Source organism: Aulonocara stuartgranti (genome assembly GCF_965226115.1).
Source record: "Aulonocara stuartgranti genome assembly, chromosome: 18".
NCBI classification, from domain to species: Eukaryota; Metazoa; Chordata; class Actinopteri; order Cichliformes; family Cichlidae; genus Aulonocara; species Aulonocara stuartgranti.
In genome coordinates, this window is record NC_138954.1 from 17783897 (window position 1) to 17806601 (window position 22705).

Here is a 22705-nt window from a genome sequence, read left to right on the forward strand (position 1 = left end):
TTTGTTCCAGTAGACCAAAGGTGTCCAATAGGGTGATCCAAATCCTTTGTAAATAATTTAAAGGCCTACATTATAAACAATCAAACAGTTACAAATTTTAGTATATTATTTGATATATTATTATGTATTATTAAATTATTATTTATGCAAACAGTACACCCTGAGGTCTAAAATATTAAAGAATAACCAAAATCAGTGGTGGCATATATATATATATTTGTCTCTCTGTTTTTAATTTCGTTTTATACTTCACAGACTACACAGACTAGATGTATATGCTGTGTGCATTAGCTGCACATTGACCATATTCATTTATCAAATACTGCTCAATGATGAACTTCCTTGTGCAGATAATGCATAATAATTCACATCCACTGATTTCATTCACTTATCAGTAGAGTTGCATGTCCAAGGCTGATTTTGGGTACAGCAAAGACCTGACATGACCAGAACCTTTCTTCTGTGAGCCACTAGTGCCAAACACTGCACCATAGTGCTTTCCCCACACTATACATCATCTTTAGAAATATTATGAATAACAGTAAACTTATCTTTTTTTTTTAACTTGTTGTTTTGCCTCTATTTGCATGAAGTAAAACATTCCATAAATATAATTAAGGATCCCATCTGCTATTTGGTGTTATTGTGTCATGCAAAAAGTCTACCTTGTGTACCTGCTCCTCACATGTACAGCCATGTATTTGTCTCTTGACTTGTTTGTATGGGCGACATAGCTGGTTCCGTCCCGGTCATTTGTCTCCGCTACAAAGCAGTCCTTAAAATAAGGATGCATACCACACATGTAAGTGAGAAAATTCCTGAGTAATTACATCTGTGGTGTTTTTAGGTCCACTATTGGTTACAGATGAGAGAGCAAATACCATAGCAGAAATTGTCCAAAATACCTCAACAGAATAACAGCAGCAGAGTTGAGGTGTACAGTTCAGGGTTTTTGGTTTTTTTTGTATTTTTTACATTTCTGAGAAGTCAGTGTCAAATCCATTGCCAACCAGCCCTGCCATTTGTTAACAGACAGGCCTACAGCAGAGCAGTGCTCTCTGGAATGCAAAACACTTGGTTCATATGCTGAAAAAAGAAAAAGCTTGCTGATTTTCTGCCCTTTCCTCTACTCATAGCTCTTTGAAAGGGGGTCTCTCAGCCACCTGTGCATATTCAGCATAGCAGAGGAGACTAAGAGTAATGTACTGGAGGAATGTCGTCTCGCAGAGCAGCCTCTCAATAAAGAGGGAGTGTGAAGAATGTACGTTTGCACACACAGGATATTACTGTACATGTGTTTAACATAACCTGCTGTCAGAGGCAACTATGGCCAGCTGCAACAGCTTGTCAAATGGTACTATGGAGCAATTTTCCACTGTTTTAAGACGATTTGGACAAATCAGATACACTTGCTTGAAGACCTCAGACTGGGCTGCACTAGCTCCAGCAACCCGACTGTAGCTCACATTAGCCATAATGCCCCACTTCCCACAGGTAAATATAATCTATAATAAAATAAGTAGGTTTTATTTCACTTTAAAACCTTTACATAAGTTATACCAAAATTTTCTCCACAGCTATTTTCATAATTCTTCTTGTGATTATCTCTGGTATTGTATTTGGCATTTTAACACAGCAGCTCTTTTAGTAGCTTAAAGGATGTAAGGAAGTAAAAGCAAAGGAATGTGCAGTACCAACATTCATAGATAAATAAATCACGTACTGTAATCAGATGGATATCTGCAAAACATGCCTGAGTTAGCCCAGAAGAACAATGTAAGAGAGAGTGTGTGTGTGTGTCCCTCACTCTCAAACACAAAACAACCCTTTCCCTATTTTTGCTTGTCAGGGTCCAGTGCGTCTGTGCTTGTGGAGAGAGTGTGTGGAATACACACAGTGTGGAGGTGTGCTGGAGTAGGAGAGGAATGAGGCGGTTGCAGATCACATGACAAGTCTGGTACATTTAAAGTTATTCTTTTCCCTGAATGGTCTCATGACTGTCTGTCATGTAATTGCTTCTGTCTGAGAGCTTTTTGAGCCGACTAAGATCACAGATAAATTGGAGTCTCTATAGTGATTAATATGATAATTGTTTCTCTTTGATTCTGCTCTGACCTGGACCCATACATAGCTTCAGCTATTATGTGATTATTGGATGTTGGTCGAATGGCGAACAAACTAGAGGCCAGCTTTCATCTAATTCCAAGGCCAGTTAATCATTTTCTTTCTTTTTTTTGTTGGAGTGGTCTATCGTGGTCCCTGTTTCTGGAGGCTTGGCCCCTGAGGCAGTCCAAAGCTGTAATTAGGCCTAAGCAAAGTGAAGGACACAGAGAAAGAGAGAGGAACTCTCAGCACTCACCCTGACAGATTACAGAGTAGTCGGAAGTGGGCTGTGAGTGGCACCACTCAATTTGACCCCAAGTCCCCCCAAAGACAGTTACACTTCCTATGTCTCTGTCTCACCTAGACTTATGAGGATAGTTGAACATGTATTCATACATCTTAGGGACATTTTCCCACATGTGTAAAATACCTCTCTCTTTTTTCTCACCACTGTTATATGACAAGAAACAGATATTCAAATGTGACTTGGACATGTGTCATTAAAATTAAAATTGCAAAGTAGTAGACATCATGCATTAATCTACAAACAAATGTGCTTTTGGTTTTGAGGTAGTTTGGGTAGATGAGTCTATGTTGGAAACCACAATCATCCAATTAGCACAAATTCTAAAACCCTGTTGTAAATGCAAATTTACACCACGAAGGAAGCTCTTTATCCCACAGTTTTTTGTTTCTTGTTCGGAGACCATGACCTAACTGAAACCCCTCCACAGTCTCAATCAATGACCTTGGAGTATGCCCAGTTTCACCACGCATGTATGAGCGCTGTGATGCCACAGACTCAACCTACTACCAATATTCCGTTAGTAACATTACGAGTTATGATGAAGTGATCTACTTGTTTGTCACCTCAATGTGACCTGGACATACCTCAATTTAACAAGCGTTATGAAAGCCTACAGTTTTCTCACGGTGCCTTTCCAGGTTTTGGCCTCTGCTGAAAGCCAAGCATGGGCCTCAAATTGTGCAGCCATCCCAGAATCCAGTTTCTATTTCTGTCCACAAACCTTTGTTCTGGTTCAGAGGAAAGAGATGGGCCCTGCCCCGCCAATTAAGTGGCTGTAAAAAAGCTGCAGAACTGGGGTGATCGAGGAATGAGAACTAGTTCTGTCAGCCGGGTAAACAAGGCCTCCAAATTATCTGCAAAATGAAATTTGGAGAGGCTGGTGTAAATCTGTAAGGGGTTATTGCAAAGCTGGTATTTGCTGGGAGAAGGATAATCTATGTGACTTAATCTTCATCATTGTTTCTTATAGTTGTTTTTTTCCCCATAAGGTCAACTAGTTCTTATAGCTTCAGAAAGTTGACAAAGACACCCACATGTAGTGTCTGGTTTTAGCCATTCTTATATAATAAAACATAGCCTGGGAATAGTAAATGTAAAGATGTATTAATTAATCTTAATGGGAAATTATTGCTGCATTAGACCTACATATCTTACATGCTAACACACACTTATTTTTCCCATGTGAAATGGTGTTTCTCCTGACAGTTTCCTTTGTAATCTGATAATGTTGGTTGCTTCTCTGGATTTTCCCCTGCTCCTTTTATTTCAAGACCACTCCACACTAAATAACAGAGGAAGATGGGCTCTATGCAGTCGCCACAACTGGGCCTTCACTTCCTTCCTGCCCTCCCCGGGAATTCTTCACTTTCACCACCTGCAGACACACAGTAATGTGGGTGGAGGGGTCCTTCACTGCACACCTTTCCTCCTTCTTATCTCTGCAAATGTATTCCCTCTCTGCACCTTAAGAGCAACCTGCCCAGGCTTGCCTGGAGGGAAGAAACTCTTTTAGTGCACTTTGTAAATGAGGGTGGACATGTGCATTGGATATGTGCACACGCAACAGGTAAGAAAGGTGCATTCACACTCTACAGTGATGGAATAATTTGCCCATGCACATTAGAGAGGCCCCTTCACTGTCCACTTTTAAATCACGTCTTAAAACCCACTTTTATTCCTTGGCTTTTAACCTCAGTGAGACTTAGTTTCTCTTTTAATTGAAGTAGTTATTTAATTAATGATTTCACTCTTCTTTTATTTGGTTTTTATTTATATCTCATGTAATTTTATTTTACAGTTCCAATGTACAGCACTTTGTGTCAGCTGTGGTTGTTTTAAAGTGCTTTATAAATAAAGTTGATGATGATGATGATGATGATACAGACATTTGTGTGTCAGACGCATCAAAAGATGTGGTGTTACACTTCAGTGTGTAATAATTGCTAGCCTGTTTTGCTCTAAAACAACAAAGGTGATGTCGACTTGGGACTTTCACAGTCACAACGGTTTTGTGTCGCTAGTGTCCTCTGCTGGCCACAGATTGACATGAATCATACACAGTGTGTCCACTTTAATAGGTTCAACTGTCCAATGTAGTCATGTAGACTCGGGGAAGACAACCTGCTGAAATTCAAAATGAGCATCTGAAAATGGCAAAAAGGTGATTTAAGTGACTTTGAACGTGGCACAATTGTTGGTGCCAGACAGGCTGGTTGCTTCAGAAACAACCAATATACTAGAAATTTCTTGAACAATCATCGCTGGTGGACCATCATAGAAAACAGTCCAAATAACACAACATATCTAGTTAGCAGCAGTTCTCTAATAATAATGGATTGGATTTACATAGCGCTTTTCAAGGCACCCAAAGCACTTTACAATTCCATTATTCATTCATTCAATCTCACATTCACACACTGGTGGAGGCAAGCTACAGTTGTAGCCACAGCTGCCCTGGGGCAGACTGACAGAAGCGAGGCTGCCATATCGTGCCATCGGCCCCTCTGGCCTACACCAGTAGGCGGTAGGGTAAAGTGTCTTGCCCAAGGACACAACGACCAGGACAGAGAGCCCGAAGATCGAACCGGCAACCTTCCGGTTACAGATGCGCTTCCACAGCGCCACGGTCGCCCTCTAGGCCAAAATATCTTGTTGATCTGGCCCCTGAGGCAGTCCAAAGCTGTAATTAGGCCTTAGCAAAGTGAAGGACACAGAGCAAGAGCACACTAACTCTAAGCAGATGAACTGCAGCAGCATAGGGCCATACCGGGTGCCACTTCTTTCAGCTAAAAACAGAAAAGGCTACAATTTGAACAGGCTCACAACAGAAGATTGGAAAAATGGAGCCTGGTCTGAGTCTCGATTTCTGCTTTAACATTCAGATGATGGGACTAGAATTCAGTGTAAGCTACATGAAAACATGAATCAACTATATCAATGGTTCAGGCGCTGGTGGTGTAATGGTGTAGGGGTTGTTTCCTTGGCACACTTTGGGCTTCTTAGTATCCACTGAGCATTTCTTTTAGATGTCGTTTGTCCTCACGTCTTGTCTCCCTTTTCTGTTTACTTGTTCCCCTCCTTGTGTCTCATTCCATGTCTCCCCTGTCTGAGTTGTGCGTTGATGTATGTTCTCCCCAAGCCCATCATGTCCCTCTCCATTTCCTTCCGTGTCCCTTGCTCCCTCTCGTCACTCCATGTCTCTCACTCCTTGTTCTCCGTATCCAGTCATGTCAGTATTTTTGTCTCTCGTTTCTGCTTCGGTGTTCCAGTGTCAAGTCTGTGTGTCTTAGTCTGCGTGTTTCCCATTTTATTTTGATAGTATCACGTCCTGTGTGTTTAGTTTTGCTTCCTCCTCTTTCATTATGTTTATTTGCCCCAGCTGTGTTCCCCGTGTGTTTCCTCTTCCCTCGTCACTGTTCAGATATTCATGTTCCATGTTCCAGTATTTAGTTTTCCCAGTGTATTCCGGTTATTTTTGCTTTAGTGTCCTCCTGTCTTGTCTTTTGTATCACTCAGCCTAAATAAACGGCTCACTCTTGGTTTAAGTTAAGCTTTGGTTTCCACACGTCTGCTTTTGGGTTCACTCGTCAACCATCGCCACACAGTCTGCCACCCCAGAATATGACAACATGTGTATTGTTGCTGACCATGTCCACGTCTCTTTATAACTACACTGTACCCATCATCTGATGGCTGCTTTCAGCAGGATAACACACTATGTCACTAAGCTCATCTCATCTCAAACTGATGTACTGGCCTACAGTCACCAGACCTCAATCAAATAGAGCAAGTTTGGAATGTGCTGAAACAGGAGATTTAAATCACGGATGTGCATTTAACAATGTACATTATCAAATGCATAATGTAGCGGCACATAGTACATGTGTGACACTATCATGTCAGCATGGACATGTTAATAAGAATTAAAACAGCTCTGAAATTTAAGGGGATCCAACACAGTGTACCTAATACACCGATCTCTGATTGTATACCATTTATTTCCACTGATAAAATAAATTTACTGGGTCCACAGCCTTTTTTTTTTTACTTATCATTTATTTTCTGAGAAAATAGCCAGATACCAAATACAGTGGAATGTTTATATAGAAGCCTAAAACTAAAATGCCTTAGCTATCAGTTCAGCTGATGTTGCTAAGACCTGAAAAGCTGGAATTGTGCTTAGAGTCTTTGGTTTAGCAGCATTCATCTGCAGCCTCCCTGCAGTTATGACAAACTCATAATATTCAAATGTATTCAATATATTTCAAATGTCACAATACCAATACCATTACATTTACAAAGTTACTCTTAATAATCCTGAACTATTTATTTATGTATTTGTTTACCGGATTGAAGCCAACCAACAGCGGTGTATTCAAATTTCATTTATTTGCTCCTTTGCTGGTAGATATTACCATCCTGGTGTCTCTATACTTACATAAGGCTGCACAGCATAGCTTAGCACAGAGATACAAGGACACAAGACAGAGCTAACCCTTTTCTAATAAAAGGGATTCAATTACCCAATCTACCACCGCTACAGTTCATGCAAAAACCAACAAACAGCCTGATATTTACAGCTCTGGGTACAAGGCTAATACTCCCACTAGTTGCTGAATCTAGTGGATCAAGATTAAATAAATGTTTCATTATGATTAGTATTTACAAGTCAACAAAAACATGGAAATGCCCATATACAAATAAATCGTTCACATGTAGCATGTTTTACACCGAGGCACAGTATTGAATGAGATAAGGATGAGGTACACATAATAGGTCATGGAAAGTGATAATAAGCGTGCACTTGATGCAAGAATAACACCAGCTGTTAGTGTGGTTGTCGATCCCTCTCTGGATAAAATGGTCAGGAGCAAATGTGTATCACTGACAGATGACTAGCTGAGTGTGCTAAACACTAAACCTATTTGTGCAAATTCCAACACTGACCTCTTTCTTTCTTCTTTGTTTTCTTTTTAATAACAGCATTTGTTCTTGTAACATAGCAGCCTGTGTGTGGATGTGTGCTTTTACACATTTAGTATAAATATTAAAAAAGGGGGGAGGGGGGGTATGTGTATACTGCTTTATTTTTGACACTGAAAGATTGCAGTGTTGATCTCAATCTTCAATTTGTTACATATTTGATATGTACAAGGATAATCCCAATGCTATTCAGGGCGTGTGGACAGACACTCTGGCTCACTTATAGAGCACCTGTGCTGGCGTGAAATCACTGATAATTTGATCTCCAAGCAGCCCTAGAATTGGCACAATCGACTCTTTACTCAGAGAACCGAGGTCACAAGGTAACCCTACATTCTTAGTCTTTTGTACCATCTACAAAAGTACTGATGTGTTTTTAATCGGTTACTGTCAAAGCAGAATATATATAATAAAAGAATATTATGGTTTCATTAAAATATCTTTCTACAATTTCTCTCATTCAAACACTCGCAAATGCACGCTCACACTTTCATTAAAATGTTGACAGCTTTAAAAGTGGTCATACTCCAATACATCTTATGGCAAAATTGATTTAACACCTTCAAAAAAGCCACTTACATGCAGCACATTTTACAAAACTACACGTTAAAAAAAAAGAAGCAAAAAGAACATTTACATTGCATAGATAAAATAATCATGCATGTGATGAAGTTAGGCACAAAGTCCAAATCATACACATTTGCAACACTGCTTTTGCATGTTTTTAAATCCACAGAGAAATCCTGCCTGCTTGGTTAGATGAGGTGTTTCTACATCAGATACAACTAAAGAAATCTTAATGAATGCTTGCATGAAGTTTTTTTTTATCCTTTCTTTTTTGGTTAAATATGAGAGAAACATACAACAATGTAGGGTTTTCTTGGTTGGTCCATAAAATGCTATGAATGAGTAAGAAAAGCAGCTTTAGTATGAGGAACTTAAAATATGTTAATAATGATTGTATTACTGTGTAAGACATTACAGTTGTAAACAATGTGAAAATGATAATGATTTTGTTATTTGTTATGTAGCTAATTTACAGTTCATGCACTGAAAGGAACAAAATTTTTAAAAAGTTATTTATACTTTTCGATTAAAGGTGTCGCTGAATGTCCTCGTACAGTGATCACTTTACATTTGCACGTTTTTCAGTTCAAATTCAGATCATCACCATCTCGAGTCATTATATTTAGTCCGTTCTTCAGCCTCTCAGTCTTTCATTCGTTGTTCTAGACGTTGCAAACGTCTGTCCAAGTGATCTGCTTTGTCCTCTACTTACTCTTATGTGAACCAATCATCACCTTTGACACAAAGTTGACAATAGCGCTTGCTGGCTGCTCGGGGTCATGCTCAGCAAACAGGTGGCATACGTTGCCCGTCGAAGTGCCAGTTTTCCTCGCCACAAAGCCGAAGATTCTGCAGAGGAGGAGCAGTGTAGTTAGTAGCATTACTGTCATCTGCCTCAAACAGGCAGTGCACCTTTAAAAAGAACTGCTTTCATTGTCTCTGTGCAAAAATATAATTATCTACATACCTTGCTGATGGGCAGCCATCTTTTTTCCACCTATTGGAAGTAAAAAAGGGATAATAGTGTCATTTTTGCTACACTGAATCCACCTAAATACTTACATTCAAAAGTGTCAATTAGATTTGCATGAAGTTATTTAAATTAATCTTTTGCCATATTTTGGATTTTCCTAGATACTTTAGAGAATAAAGGCCAGTCAGTGCGACTTGTAGTGTAAAAGGGATTCAAGTGGTCAAAAAAATGAAAACCATATTAAATAAATACCCATCACCCATTCACAACATGCAACTGACATACTTCTCTATAATAACTAGTGAAACACAAATAGCAAGTGGGCATGTGTTTTGACATTAAATCAACAATACTTACTTTCTATCTTGAGGGTCCAGAGCACAGTATATTACTGTATTGACATTGTAATGCCTCCTGAAAAAGAGCCTAAAAGAAGCCAAATTATGGTAAGAAATTGCTAAGCTATGCATATATGAAGAATGCAAAAACTATGTTTACTCACTTTCTCTGGTTGTCAGTGAGGGTGATTCCCTGAGAAGAAACTTTGAAGTGGACCACAGTGGAGGTTGGTGTAGCGTTAGAGTTCAGGACCATAGTGGTGGCCTTCTGCACTGCCTGGACACCCGTTAGTGACTCCATTTCCACAGAGCCCAGGAACCAAACATTACAGGCTGCAGCAGCAGACAAATTCAAAATTACACTTGGATTTGCAAAGCGCAAATAACGGCAAAGCGAGTGCATTGGGTGACACACGGCATAATAACAGGACAAGGAAAATGGCTCATTTCTACAACAGAACAGCACACAGAGATTGCGTCAGCGTTCGTATTAAGTCAGGCCACCTGTTTGTGACAGTGTCTTTTCATAGCAACTGATATAAGAAACCTGATTACCTGCTCCCTGTTTTAGCAGCTCAGCGGCAGAGTTTGTTACTGATTGCGAGGTGTTCTCACTGACATCTTCAAGAGGATCTGCGAACAAGAAAACAATGAGATTATCCAGCAAAAAAAACCCTCAACAGTTACATCAGCAGATGAAAACACTAAGCTGGCAGACAGTTAAACATAGAGAGGCAGATGTTGGTAGCCACAACTTGAATACTACCTTTGTCAGGTATGATAAGTTTACAGGGCAGGGCCAGAGGAGTGATTGAATGTTGGTAGACCAATGCGGTTAAGCTTCCTGTAAAACAATACCATATTAAATTAGAATTCTAGTTATAAATCTGTTTTGGTTAATGACATGTTTATTTAAAAAAATGCAAGATTTCATGAAAAATTGCAAACTGTCAGAAAAAAGAAAAAGAAGGAGAAAAAACAACAGAGAAAAACTTCTATCACCACGATAAAATAAAATTCTCATCAGTGGAACACTTAATTTGATTATATATCTTCAATAGTTGCTATATTTGAAGAAAGCGGGGCACAAAAAAATGCCACAGAAATCAGACATAAACCATGAAACACTGTATGGGTAAATTCCAGTCTATCACAGTCTATGATCTATCGTTATTTGGCGTTCATGAAATTCTCCTGCCCTCTACTGGTGGTGGTACAATACAATTTCTGTAGTGTAGCCAAAAATCCAGATGGTGTCACTGATGTTTGCTAACCATGTAAAAGTCTTACCAAAATATGGCTCATTGGGGCAACCCTTCAGCCGCACTCCTTTCTGTGTGCACTCAATCAGAAAGTGGCGCACTAATTCATTGGCCAAATCTCCTCCTGTTAGAAAAAGAAAGAAGAAATACGTAACTAGCTAGAATAGTATACTTTCTTTTCAGCAAACTTTCTTGTATTTGAAAATCTAGAATTGGGGGTGTAAAACTTGGCGCCCCTGGAGCCTGCCCAAGAATCCTGTCTGGCCTATGGCAAGTTTGAAAACTGCAGGGAAGTCATTAATTATCACTTTTTCTTTCTTTCTGAATAAAAAAAAATACTCGTCTGCACTGCTATTCCTCGTTGTTCGCATTACAGAGAAGTAAATTACTAGTTCCAAAATAGTCAAAGATGATGGAAATCTGTTGTGATCTTTCATTAGGAACTCATAGCTAATGAAACATATTGTTAAAACTGCGCTTTTTAAAATTTAAACTTGTTCATCATCATTTTTGTAAAGGGACAGTTCAAGAAATGCAAACATTTTCCAGAAACGTCTTTACACAAAAAGAAAAAAAAGAACATAAACATATGAGTTATAGTAAAAGGTTTTTCCGACCCACTTCACATAAAATTGGGCTCTATGTGGCATGCAAACCAACAAATTAACCTCTGCTCTACACTTACTCTGACTTGCATAACATCTCATAGCAGTTATCTCAGTACCACACATAATTTCCCAGCCTTTAAGTGTTGCGTCAAACACATTAAATTGCTACATTCATTCTCTAGAGAGATTAGGTGGATTATGATTCAACAGAAGCTCTTCTGAAGGGGCTGGATGAGCGTATGTGAGGAACGTCTTGATACAAAAGCTTGGAGAAAAGCCTGCTCCACAAAGTGGGTTGGGTTTCACACTTATAAGCAGTCACAATACCCAAAGCTCAAAGTCTGGAGATGGTTTGTGTCATGATGTCACCACAGGTGCTGTTGGATTGAAGAAGGGTGAAATCAAACAAAAGGGCAGGTGTGAATCGGGGAGAAGGGAACATGAAAGGACTGCAGACAGGGCATAAGGGCATCCTTTGTGCCCCTCAGAATAAGCAGACTTTTTCCTGACACACTGTGTGGGGTTTAGTGTTCTTTCCTTTCCTTTTCCAAATAAGAAAATTGGGTCTGTATTGTAATTTGGTCAGTACTTCCTTACATGTGGAAACAATCCAGAGAATGTTTGACCAGAGTCCTCTAGAGACTGCGTGTTTGTTACCAAAAAAACAAAGAAACAAACAAAGAAAAAAAAAACTTTAGCCTATTTTCTAAATATGCTAAACCAACAAACCAGGAAGTTGATGACCAAACAAAAATCTTGTTTTGACTTCAGTTGTGGGACTGACAGACTTCTCAGAAAGACAGTTACAGTATGTGGGAAAGTGCACTTGCACAAGAAGACACTGGGATTATAGCAGGCTTACAGACCCAGCACATCTTTTGTTAATGAGTGAAACGTTAGCTGTACATCTAAGAGTATCAGGCAATAGGGGTCCCTTTGGCATCGTGATGATGATGCCCAGGAGAGAGAAACAGAAAGACAGGAGTTCACTCACAAGCAGAGGGAGAGAGGGACTCTTAGGTTCCACTGTGATGGTGCGCACAGTGGGCTGTAACTGAAGATGGCTTTGTCTGTGCTTATGCTATGCACCATTCCCAGGATTGTCCAGACCACTGGACCAATCTCTAATATCTTAACTATCAATGAAATTCTGTAATACTGTGATGTATGTTTATTTCCCAGAGATATTTATGTATGTTGTGTATGTGTTATGTACAATACAAATACAAACTGACCCGAATGATCCACTTAAAGTATATTGCACATTCCAAGGGAGCTTTAGGTTACCTTTGCACGATTATTCAAAGCAGAAGGACCGGTCAACTGGTCGCAGCAGATGGCCGCCAGAGATTTCTCCTTGTTTAAAGGGAGTTTTTCCTTTCCACTGTTGCCAAGTGTTTACCTTAAAGTGACTGTTGTTGTTATTTGACGCTATATAAATAAAACTGAACTGAACAGAACTGTATTTAATAAAATTAAGTGTTGGATTGCTTTGCTTGTTGGGATTTCTGTATTAGAATCGCTTCCACCCACTTCCAGTGTCTTACGCAAAGTTATTCACACAGATTTTAACTCAATATTTAACACACAGACATAAAAAGCCAGCAAATATGTCTGTCCCAAATGTTGAAGTGCTCATGCCGTCTTTTAATCACCCACATGTACCATACCTTTCTTGTTCTGCTGAAGAACTGAGGGAGGGGGTGTAGCCACCTTCATAGCCAGACCGTAGGCCCCCCTGAAGGAGTGGCTGTCCCGCACAATAAAGCAGCCTGGCTCCTTGTCTTTCAAGACTGAAATAGCTGAAGAGAGAGAAACAATGATTGAAGTAGCTCGAGAATTTTCTTAACAAAAAAGTGTTTACATTTGGCACCTACCTTGATCCCTTGAGATGTCTGGCTTGTACCAGAATTTTGATGTATCCTGCACAAATTTTACAGTAACCTGCTTGTTGGCTAGCACATCTGGAAAATACACAGACAAAGAAAACAACAAAAATCACTCAACGAGCCGTATGACACCCACGAGGCTTTCAGTTTCTTTAGCAGACCCTAGCTTACCTGGCAGAGGTGAGGCTGTGCCTGGCGTCTGAGCTGACAAGTCAGGCAAGATGTTAGGGAAAGGAATACTCAGGGAGCTACCACTGTGGGGACTTGAGAATCCACTGAGGGCTGGAGAGGCTGTTCCCAGCGAATGCTCCCCATCTGACGTCCTCTTCTTTTCAGGCAGAAGTGGAGGCTGCATTTGTGCTAACTGATTCTGCCCATCCATTGAGGGTAAAAGATCCCTGTCCAGGTTTGGACAGTCTGCGCCATAGCCGAGACACGAGTCATCCTGTTCCTCAAAGCTTTGAGCAGGACTATGGTTGAGAGTATAGTTAGCCATATGGCTTCGCTGGTTGCTTCGAGGAGAGCTGTGAGCATTCGGGGCAGGGTGGATGTGGGGGTGGTTAAGGGGAGGAGAGTGGTGGCCATAGTCCAGTGACACGGAGTGTGGCAGAGGTTGTCTTGCAGAGGGGTAGCTACTCAAAGAGGAGTGGTGGCTCAGGACAGGATGCTCTGGCCAGTGCTGGTTCTTGTTTGAACTGGGGAAAAACAGATTATGGGAGCATTTTATTACTGCTGGTGTTAACACAGGATCTAAAAAAAAAAAAAAAGGTGCTTGGAGTTTTTGTGTAAGTCAGAGCTCTACCTGTCTGTCTGCTGAAGGCTCCCAACAATAGAGGCAGAGTATGAGGAACTTTGTGTCCTGTGGCAGTTAATGGAGGGGTCTGGCAAACTCTCCACTCCGAAATGGTTGATCTCTGAATATTCCCTGGGTTCTGTGTAAGACGAAATACAGAATGTTAGAAAGCACATTTCTGCACAGAGTCCGAGTCAAGGTATGCATTTTATAATTTTAAAAGAACACAAACATAAGCAGGGATAAGTATGGAGAGAAAAGCTGCAAAAAGAAAAAAAAAAAAGAAAAGAAAAAGCAGCTCTGAAAAGTTTAAAAGAAAATTTCTGCAACACGTGAAATAAATCACAGGGAAAAAGGTTGGTGTTCATTCAAGTAACAAATACTTACAATTGTAGTTGAAATGTAACCAGAACTGTTCGTATGGCCTTATACCCACCCAGGTGTTCAGCAAATAAGACTTAACGGTAGCTACAAATTAAACGCCTACACCAACAATTACCTAAAGCTTTATTTCAGTCAGTCTGGGCACACTGACATCCCCAAAAACTCAAACTGTGTCTTTGCAGGCAGGTTTTCTCTGGGTTTATGGAAACAAGAGGTGCAAAGCTGAAAGAGTAACTGGTTTCTTCTTGTCCCCATTTCCGCTCGTGTACACAGAGACACTTTCATGGGGAGGAGAAGTTGTTTTTCTTCCTGACCCACAGTAACCATGGAGATGTGGCAGGGCTGAATGCAGCGATTCTTGCCTGAATATCTGAGGTAGTAAGAGGCACAGCAGGGACACAGATCTGCTCCCAGGACCTACAACCTTTAGACATACTGTAGATCTCTATGGAAACAAACGGGTTTGATCTATTTTATCTCTGTATTGGATCAAACACCAGACTTTAGATTGACGTTTAAATCAGTTTCATAGTTTTGAGAGAGCTCTATGACAAAGAGTAAATATAAAAAAGGTAACATTTAAGAATTCTGGAAAGTCCACCAGGCCTGTAGGAACAAAGTGCTATAAATGCACTCTTTCTTAAACTCCATCCATCCGTCTCTAAAAACAATCTCACAGTCTGGATTTTTTTTCTGCACTGGATAAAGACCAAAGTAAAACATGAAGAAAAAAAAAAGATTTTAATATAAAAAACAACACAGTTATGTCCCAAAAAAGGGGTTTTCTGTGCAGGTTGTGATCATGCAGACATTCTTTAAAAACCAACCATGAAGGGCAGACAATGGTTAGGAATCTCCCTGCTTTCGAGACAACTTTTACCATCTGTCTCAAAACGGCTGATGTTGCACAGAAAACAATGCAAGCATTATTATAATATAACGCAGAAAAAATCCAAAATGCCTGTCCTGTCTCTTTTGTAATGAAAACATGCTTAAAAAACATACATGTATATTATTATTGGTGTGTTGTTTTTCTGTCATTTCATTTTAATTTCTCAGAAAATGGACAAAAAAAACCCAAAAACAAGCTCAGTTTGAAGAACTTTGAAGAACCCACCGTGGTCGGTTCTGTAGCCTCCAAAAGATTGCATGCTGGGAGATGGAGTATTCCTGTTGTGAGTCACTTCTGAGAAGATTTTCACTGAAAACCCAAAGCACATGAGCATGGGACAACACACATTATCAACTGCGCTGAGAAATCCGGTGACAGTTACAGAGACAAATAAGCTGTTTCCCCACGCTGGTAGGATCATCGCCCACCGCTGCCTGTATTCACATGGAGCACACGACACAAATCAGTCACATTCTCAATACTGGAAGTAATGGATTGGGTGAGGGGTGCATCTGAGTAAAGCATCCAGCAGGCAGGGAACAGACCATAACTTGAATATTATGTTATTCTCACACTGCACAAGCAGACACAGGTGGAAATCACATGGGTGCCAAACTGCATTTGTATCAGAGGGCTGGTTGATCCTTATTCCAATTCGTCTATGGTGGTAGGCATCTAGATTATTGCAAACATCTCCCTAAGGCCTTTAGTGCATGTATGAAAACTGAACTGCAGTGTACTCACCATAAGGTGTTGGTGGAGAGATGGGGAATGCAGGAGTGGGTGGAGGTATGTCACTATTATCTACATCTGGGCCGTTGGATCTGTAATCCGCACTGTCACTTCGACACAATATGGAATGCTGAAACAAACATTACACACGTATGTATAACCGGAACTGAAAGTTAAGAGGGAAAGAGGTCATTTAAATATACTGCACACATGTGCTGTATCTACCTGGGACTGTGGCACACAGGGGGGACATCTCTGCTGGCCTCTGTACTCCTCTGCTTCAGCCCATCTTGAGTTACAGAAGCCTGAATGATCTATGACGTCCCTTCCTTGGCAACTCAGAGTCTGTGTTATGCCCACTCGTCCGTCACTGGATTGGACAGCTGCATACACACAGGTAGACAGCAGCAAGAAGGTCATTAAATGTTAACAGATTTACATGCATCACTGCTTTCAAGGAAGTGAAGTGCCTTAAAGACACCAATGAGAAACAGTGGTGCTTTGACCTTTGGTACCTTTGAGGAAAGTACGCACAGTGCAGACAGGGTTTGTCTAAACTGAATTCCTAAAAAACTTTTTGAAGCAGTATGGTTACACAGAGTAATCACAGTATTTCTAACACTTTTTTTTCTGATTACAATGAATCAAATGGCAAATTTCTTCAATATCAAAGCAGTTTAATGGAACCTCCAGTCTTCACCTCTGTCATGTTGGTAGTTTTTAATTACATCTTACTTAGCCTCCTTAAATCAGACACAGTATAGCACAGGAATAACTATATATTATGATAACACAATTAGTTTGGGAATGTGTTACACCTGAATTTGGGCATGCACAAAAGTGAAAAGGTTTGCCACTTGTGTAATGTTTTGAGTGGACAGCTGAAGAATGCCGGAGGTCTAGCTAGATGGTGTTCATTGTGTATTCGGGGTGAAGGGTGTTCAGTGTTGTGACTGCTCTGAAGAGTGTGGCCACTCAGCACCAGGGTGTTAATTTGAGCCCTCCCAGTGAGTTCTGACCTCTCAGGCCTGAAGAATGCTAATGCCTTGCCTCATTAATCACTTTGCCTGATCTACAGATGACACAGACAGAGCTGTATGCATAGATGACATTATTTCTTCTTACTGCAGGTCTATGTAGAGTACTTTGCAAAACTCTTGAGCCACCCCTTATTTCTTTATATTTTTCGTTCTAGGCGGCCAAATTTGTAATATGATCTTGAATAGTTCTCCAGGCTTTCTGAAGGTCTTTTAAAGTTTTTCTTTGGACATTGGCTGCTTTTCCCCCCTTATGTTCTAGTCCTTGTAGCTGATCATTTTCAGATGATTTTTTTTTTTGCTTGTTAAACCACTTTAACAGTGATGGGAATAACGGCGTTACTTTTTTCAGTAACGAGTAATCTAATTCCTAACGTTACAACGCCGTTACCGTTACGAACAAGAAAATGAGGTCGCGTTACTATTTTTCAACAAACAGACGGTTGAAACTGTGTTCAGGTGACCGCACCTTATATCAGTTGCATGGAAGTAGCTGACTACGTAAGTAATCTGGGCGCTACAGCTTTCAGCGGCTGCGCGCGCTCCCACAGACGACAATCACTTTCTGGCAGATGATCACTTTTTGGCACAACACCTGGAGCTAAGGGGGGCAAAACAATCGCATGAGTGTTGCTGTTTGACTGAGGAAGAATATCTTAGTCGTGGTAAGCCAATCACATGACCACTTTAAGATGACAAAGCAACAATGTGATATATACCAGTTTTTAAATTGTGTTGATAGGCCACGTAAAACCAGAGTCATGGTAAACAATATATACGCGGCGTTTTTTCCTCAATAGTTTTGTCACGTTTAACGTCTAAGGACAGCGCAAGCAAGCACTCTCTGCTTATGAACAAACAAAAAACAGCTCGATCGTGTTCGTGGAAAAATGCACCATATCGACCATTATTTCTGCAACCTGTCATGACTTCAAGAGTAAGGATGGGATGGGAAGTATAATACATTATCTACAGTATTGTGGAGGGATACCTAGACAATAACCGATAAGGCAGTTTGTGCCATGTTGGAATTATGTTGATGAATGCCTTTTCATGTTGCTTGTCACTTGACCAGGCTAATAATGAATTTCAGATGATCATTTTTAGTTAACACTATAAGCAAAAAAACACAACTTCTCTCCTTAGCCCTAATATTCTTTTTACGCCTTTTAACTCCGTTAAGGTGTAAAAACAGCTAGTGTTATGCTTAAAAGAGTAACAGCATGGAAGCTACAAGCAATAACATGATGAACACAAGCAAAAAAGACGTCTAGCTGCATAGATCCTAGATGCAACTTCGAAAGTGCAAAAAACAAGGCCCAAAGCATGAACTTTAAACAGACATCCTATATCGTGAAGAACTTTTATAAACAAACACTCTTATGCTTCCCACAGGTTATTTGCAAATTAGAAAAGTTAGCGCCTTTGGCATTTTTTTTTTTTTTTTTTTACTTGGAATGGTGCACCCATGTAGTGGATATGTGCAGACAGGTATGCCTGTTGAATCAAACGGAAAGAAACATCGCCTGCGGGCTGACTTGTTTCTCTTCTGGAAATTCCTCAGGCCTCCCTATTTTGCACCCCCCTCCTACAACCACGCATGCATGCTGTGATTTATCCACGTAGATAGCTTTCTGAATTACCTCTGCATTACTAGTTTTTAGTAAAATTGCACTAAATGAATAAAAATGTTGCATTTTAATTTAAAAAAAAAATGCTGTATGTTTTTTTTTTCTGGTTTCTGAATATATTTATCAGAAATGTTAGGCTCTATTAAATTTTACAGATGTAGACAGAAGCAGAGAGGTACGGAAGGAGATAATGTGAATTCTTTTGCAGCTTTTCAAGAATCTCAGCATGACTCCAGGAATCAGTTTCAACTTGAAGAAAGAGGAAATAACTTTATCGTTGTAGATACTATAGCCATCGTGTTGCATAACCCGTGTTTGCTCAGCAAGTCTAACAACAATCAAAGCAGATGTTTCAGCGTCACAGAATCATGGATAAGAACTCAAAAGAAAAGATGGAAGCGTGATGCTGACTACAACCGGCACGCAATAAAGATGATTAATGTTAAATGAAGGAATGAAGTGCACATTTCAAATGTGGTGCTTTGAACATCTATACACAACAACGAGCTTTCGGTGCACGATAGTCACTGATTGTGGACATATCTGTGTGCACACGATGAAATCTCTATTAACAAACACTGAGACGGTAAGGTTCAGAAGAGAGGACGATAGCTGCTCTGTCTGTCTTCATGTACCACATTGATCCCGCCCTCAGATAGCTAAACACACAGCTAAAAACAAGTCAGGACAGCGCTCTTTCCTCTGAAAATATCTGAAAACCTGGCAACAACCCTGCTATTTCTGCCCCTAAAACACGCCAGGTGGGAAGGGGAGAGAAGGTGTGCTTTGTTATGTTCGCTCTTGAGTGAAGTGGAAGAAAAGTGGATGGTGCTGGAGAAAAACAACTTGGGATGAAATAGGTCTTGCTGCTTATATTTTTTTTTTCTGTGTTTATTTGCTGTATCAAGGCAAACAACTTCCTGTCTGAGATTAGTCACACGTTTTTTTCCAGGACAACACCACATCAACACCATCACCACCACCACCACCACCACCACCACACCCAGACTGACTATCTTACCTGTCTGCTGTGTGCTTTTCAGGTCTGCGGAGTTATTATCGCTGAATCTGAGGTTGATGCCGTTTGAACATTTGCCGACCGAGCCGTTAACCGGTGTTCCACCTTTTCTCTTAATGGAGCTGCCGTGGCTCGGCACAAACGTGGGATCCAGGTCCATGATCAGCTGATTGAGCTGGTCGATGGAGTTGTCAATGTCCTTCGTGAGAGATTTGAACTCCTCATCCCGTTTGTTGTTATTGTTGTTGTTTATCGACGTTTGTTCTTTGTGGGGTGCTGCGTTTCTAATAAGATCTGCTGCGGAGTCCCTGGTAAGGCCCTGTGGTTCAGTGGGCAGGCCTGCTTTAGGTAGACTACCACCCTGCTTGTTCCGGTGGAATCGATCTGCATCGTTTCCATCCTCTGGCATATAGGTAAAGTGTTGCGCGGCAACCATTTGCTGCTGCCGAACCCAGGACTGTGTGGAATAGCTTCCCTGTCTGTAGACATGCTGCTGGGGTACAGGGGCATTGCTGGGATTAGAGGAGGCTATAGAGTTGCTCCTGTAGCTCAGACAGCCCCTTCTAGCCTCAGCATAGGATCTCTCATAGTCCTCGATAGGATGAGGTGCGATATGGTGGATGTGGTGCTGGCTTTGGCTTTGCTGCTCCTCTCCTCCAGGACTCCCAAAGCCATCTGACAGCAGGGAGTTCTGGCTGCTCTTGTGGCACGATGACGACAAGGTTCCCAAGCTGTCCACACTGTGCAGATCGTGACCTGTAATGACTTCATCATCAAGAATGTCTGTTTCCCTCTCTCGGGGTTGTGGGTCTCCATTGATGTGCACCTGCGCTGGGACTACCTGCTGGACGCCCACTCTAGCGCCTTCGTCAGTCATCTCCTCCAGTGACGGATCCTCAAGGCCAAAACCACTCAGGAGGCGCTTTAGCTGGACCTTTTCCTGCTGACTTGGTCCCTGGTTAGCTTTGACGGAGGTGGTGGTGGTGGTAGCACTGGCGACAGGCGTGGGTTTGTCCGCCCACAGGGAAGTGCTAGATAAGCCTGAGTCACTACTGACAGAGAGAGCGTGGTCACTGTGGTCAGGGCTAGAGGTTGCGGAGGTTGTGCGCGGCCCTTGGGCCAGCGCGACGTTTCCTCTGGTGGGGCTCCTCTTGTTTGCCGTCCTGTCCTGTGTTAGGCCTTGAGATCGTGGTGCTGCAAAACAGAAGAGATGTCGCGCTTCATACAGTCAGCTGGTATGGGCACACACAGAGACGCACAAACAGCAGAGACGCACAAACGGGACAAGAAACCACAGACAAGAGAAGACTCTGTTAACGAGAAGACTCGCTACAGACGCCAAACACTCACGCCTCACATGACCATGACAACAGAGACTACAACACAGAGTACAAGAAGAGAGAGATGTGACTTATAATACTGAACTGAGACAAGCCATTAAATTAGATGTGTTGGGAAAAAAGTGTAATGTTATGTAGACTCAACCACATATTTTTTCTGTAATCTAAACTTACTTCAACTAAAGATATTCCACTCATCCATTCCCAATAGGCCAACTGTTAGAGTGCTTGTTTAGTAGTAGCAGTAGTAGAGTAGCGTGTATAACAGGCAAAAGGTGTTCTTCATTATATAGATTATATATGAGATGTGAAGTCTTCTATCTGCTGCTGCAACAGTCGGACAGCTGTGGATCTTCTCTGACCCCTGCATTCCTCACCCAGCTGTGATGAAGCCACCCAACTCCCTCGCTCTTGCCCCTTGACCCTCAGCATATGTCCAAACAAGCTCCTTAATCCTCAGAAGTAACAGATAAATCTCAAGAGGTCAGTCATTTTGAAAGGCCGAGCTAAATCACGGCATGCACGACAATAGAAAAGTCTGGTTTCAGCCACGCTAGACATCTTGCAAAATGAGGTCTGGAGTTGAATTCCAAGGGTGAGGGAACAATGTTGCCAAGTAAGCAGAACTGCCGTCTCACTGTCACTCTCCCTCCGCTACAACAAAAGAGAGCAGGGAACATGACTCCTACAATTCTTCCTTAGCCTACTGCTTTAAAGTACTTGCTTTTCAGTCAATCCACAACCAGAGGATTTGAATGCCAGACATGCATGATAAAAGCCCCCCTCCCTCTCTCTGCATGATTTGTCCCTCCCGTCACACAAAATGCACTTTTTAACACTGCTTTCAGGCATGTGCTGCTGGGATTTTTCCCCCCCAGTCTTAGTGGAAATTCCTTCTACTAAGGTTTAAGCGGGTTTGAATCTGAATACTAGCCATCTTTCTTCATCAATCCCTCTCATCATCACCACCCCCCCACACCTTGCCTCCTCCTTCATGGCCACCCATTTGGCTGCAGAATAAAATCTCTTACCTTCACGGTCCCTGCCAGGTAAGCAAACAAGACAATCCCAGCCTCCGGTGAAATAAAACTTGAAGAGCTGAACAGGCGATGAATGCACAGAGGAGCAGACATTGTTTTTAACACGCAGGTAATCGTAAGGGGCAAATTCAGAGACTTCGAATAAGTTGGCCCTGCTTTCTTTCACTGCCAGGAAGGTGTTTGCACTCTATACAAGGGAAGAGGGAGGGCTGGGGTGGTGGCGAGGGGAGACCTTGAGTTTTCCAAATAAGGGCAGAGGAATGTAAACAAGTGAGGCGGGACTAAGGAGCTGAGGCGGGCTGGAGGAAACCAGCCCGCCTCAACCTCTTGCCTTGCGTTAGGGGACTACCCCATAGGGGAGAGAAGAGGGGGAAGAAGAAAAAAAAAATCAGGGAATGAAAGAAAAGAGAGAGGGCAGGCCAGAGAAGATCAAAGAATGAAAACAACATTCTTGTACTTCAAGAAATTTTCGCTCCTCAAAATAACACTTTTCAATTAAAGCAGTCATTAGCGTCTGCAGGGACCTCGGGGCAAATTTCACGAAAAGTGGCAGCCAAGTTTGTTTTTCTTTTACTCTTGTGTGTCGTGAAATTACACGCCCGATGCCCTCATGCACAATGCAGGCAAGAAACAGATGTGCCTCAAACCCAATTACGGGGTTCACGCATTGTTTTCAAAACAGTTTTACCAATCTTGACATTAAGAAAGCCATAGATGGTTTACCAAACGTGTTTTTAGGTAGCAAACCTAAGAAAATCAGTCAAACCATTTACATCAAGCATTCATCATTTTGGCTGTTGTGGTATGG

At 41.4% G+C, this 22705-nt stretch overlaps 1 protein-coding gene across 2 annotated transcripts in view; it reads right to left on the reverse strand.

Annotated features, from left to right (window-relative positions):
- Positions 1 to 6782: 6782 nt before the first annotated feature.
- Positions 6783 to 22705, reverse strand: part of LOC309693685 (tensin-3-like) — a 32195-nt gene continuing 16272 nt past the window's right edge. The window contains exons 13-27 of one of the 2 annotated variants that reach the window (XM_082513141.1): positions 19521 to 20711; positions 16057 to 16214; positions 15844 to 15961; positions 15325 to 15408; positions 13833 to 13962; positions 13202 to 13725; positions 13019 to 13105; positions 12812 to 12943; positions 10562 to 10657; positions 10038 to 10115; positions 9827 to 9904; positions 9436 to 9604; positions 9291 to 9359; positions 8928 to 8957; positions 6783 to 8809 (exon numbers count right to left, since the gene is read on the reverse strand). In XM_082513141.1, the coding sequence (XP_082369267.1) occupies positions 8665 to 8809; positions 8928 to 8957; positions 9291 to 9359; positions 9436 to 9604; positions 9827 to 9904; positions 10038 to 10115; positions 10562 to 10657; positions 12812 to 12943; positions 13019 to 13105; positions 13202 to 13725; positions 13833 to 13962; positions 15325 to 15408; positions 15844 to 15961; positions 16057 to 16214; positions 19521 to 20711 (3089 nt within the window). In that variant the 3' untranslated portion in view covers positions 6783 to 8664. The remainder of the gene's footprint in view (positions 8810 to 8927; positions 8958 to 9290; positions 9360 to 9435; positions 9605 to 9826; positions 9905 to 10037; positions 10116 to 10561; positions 10658 to 12811; positions 12944 to 13018; positions 13106 to 13201; positions 13726 to 13832; positions 13963 to 15324; positions 15409 to 15843; positions 15962 to 16056; positions 16215 to 19520; positions 20712 to 22705) is intronic. The other variant, XM_082513142.1, reaches the window with a different exon arrangement.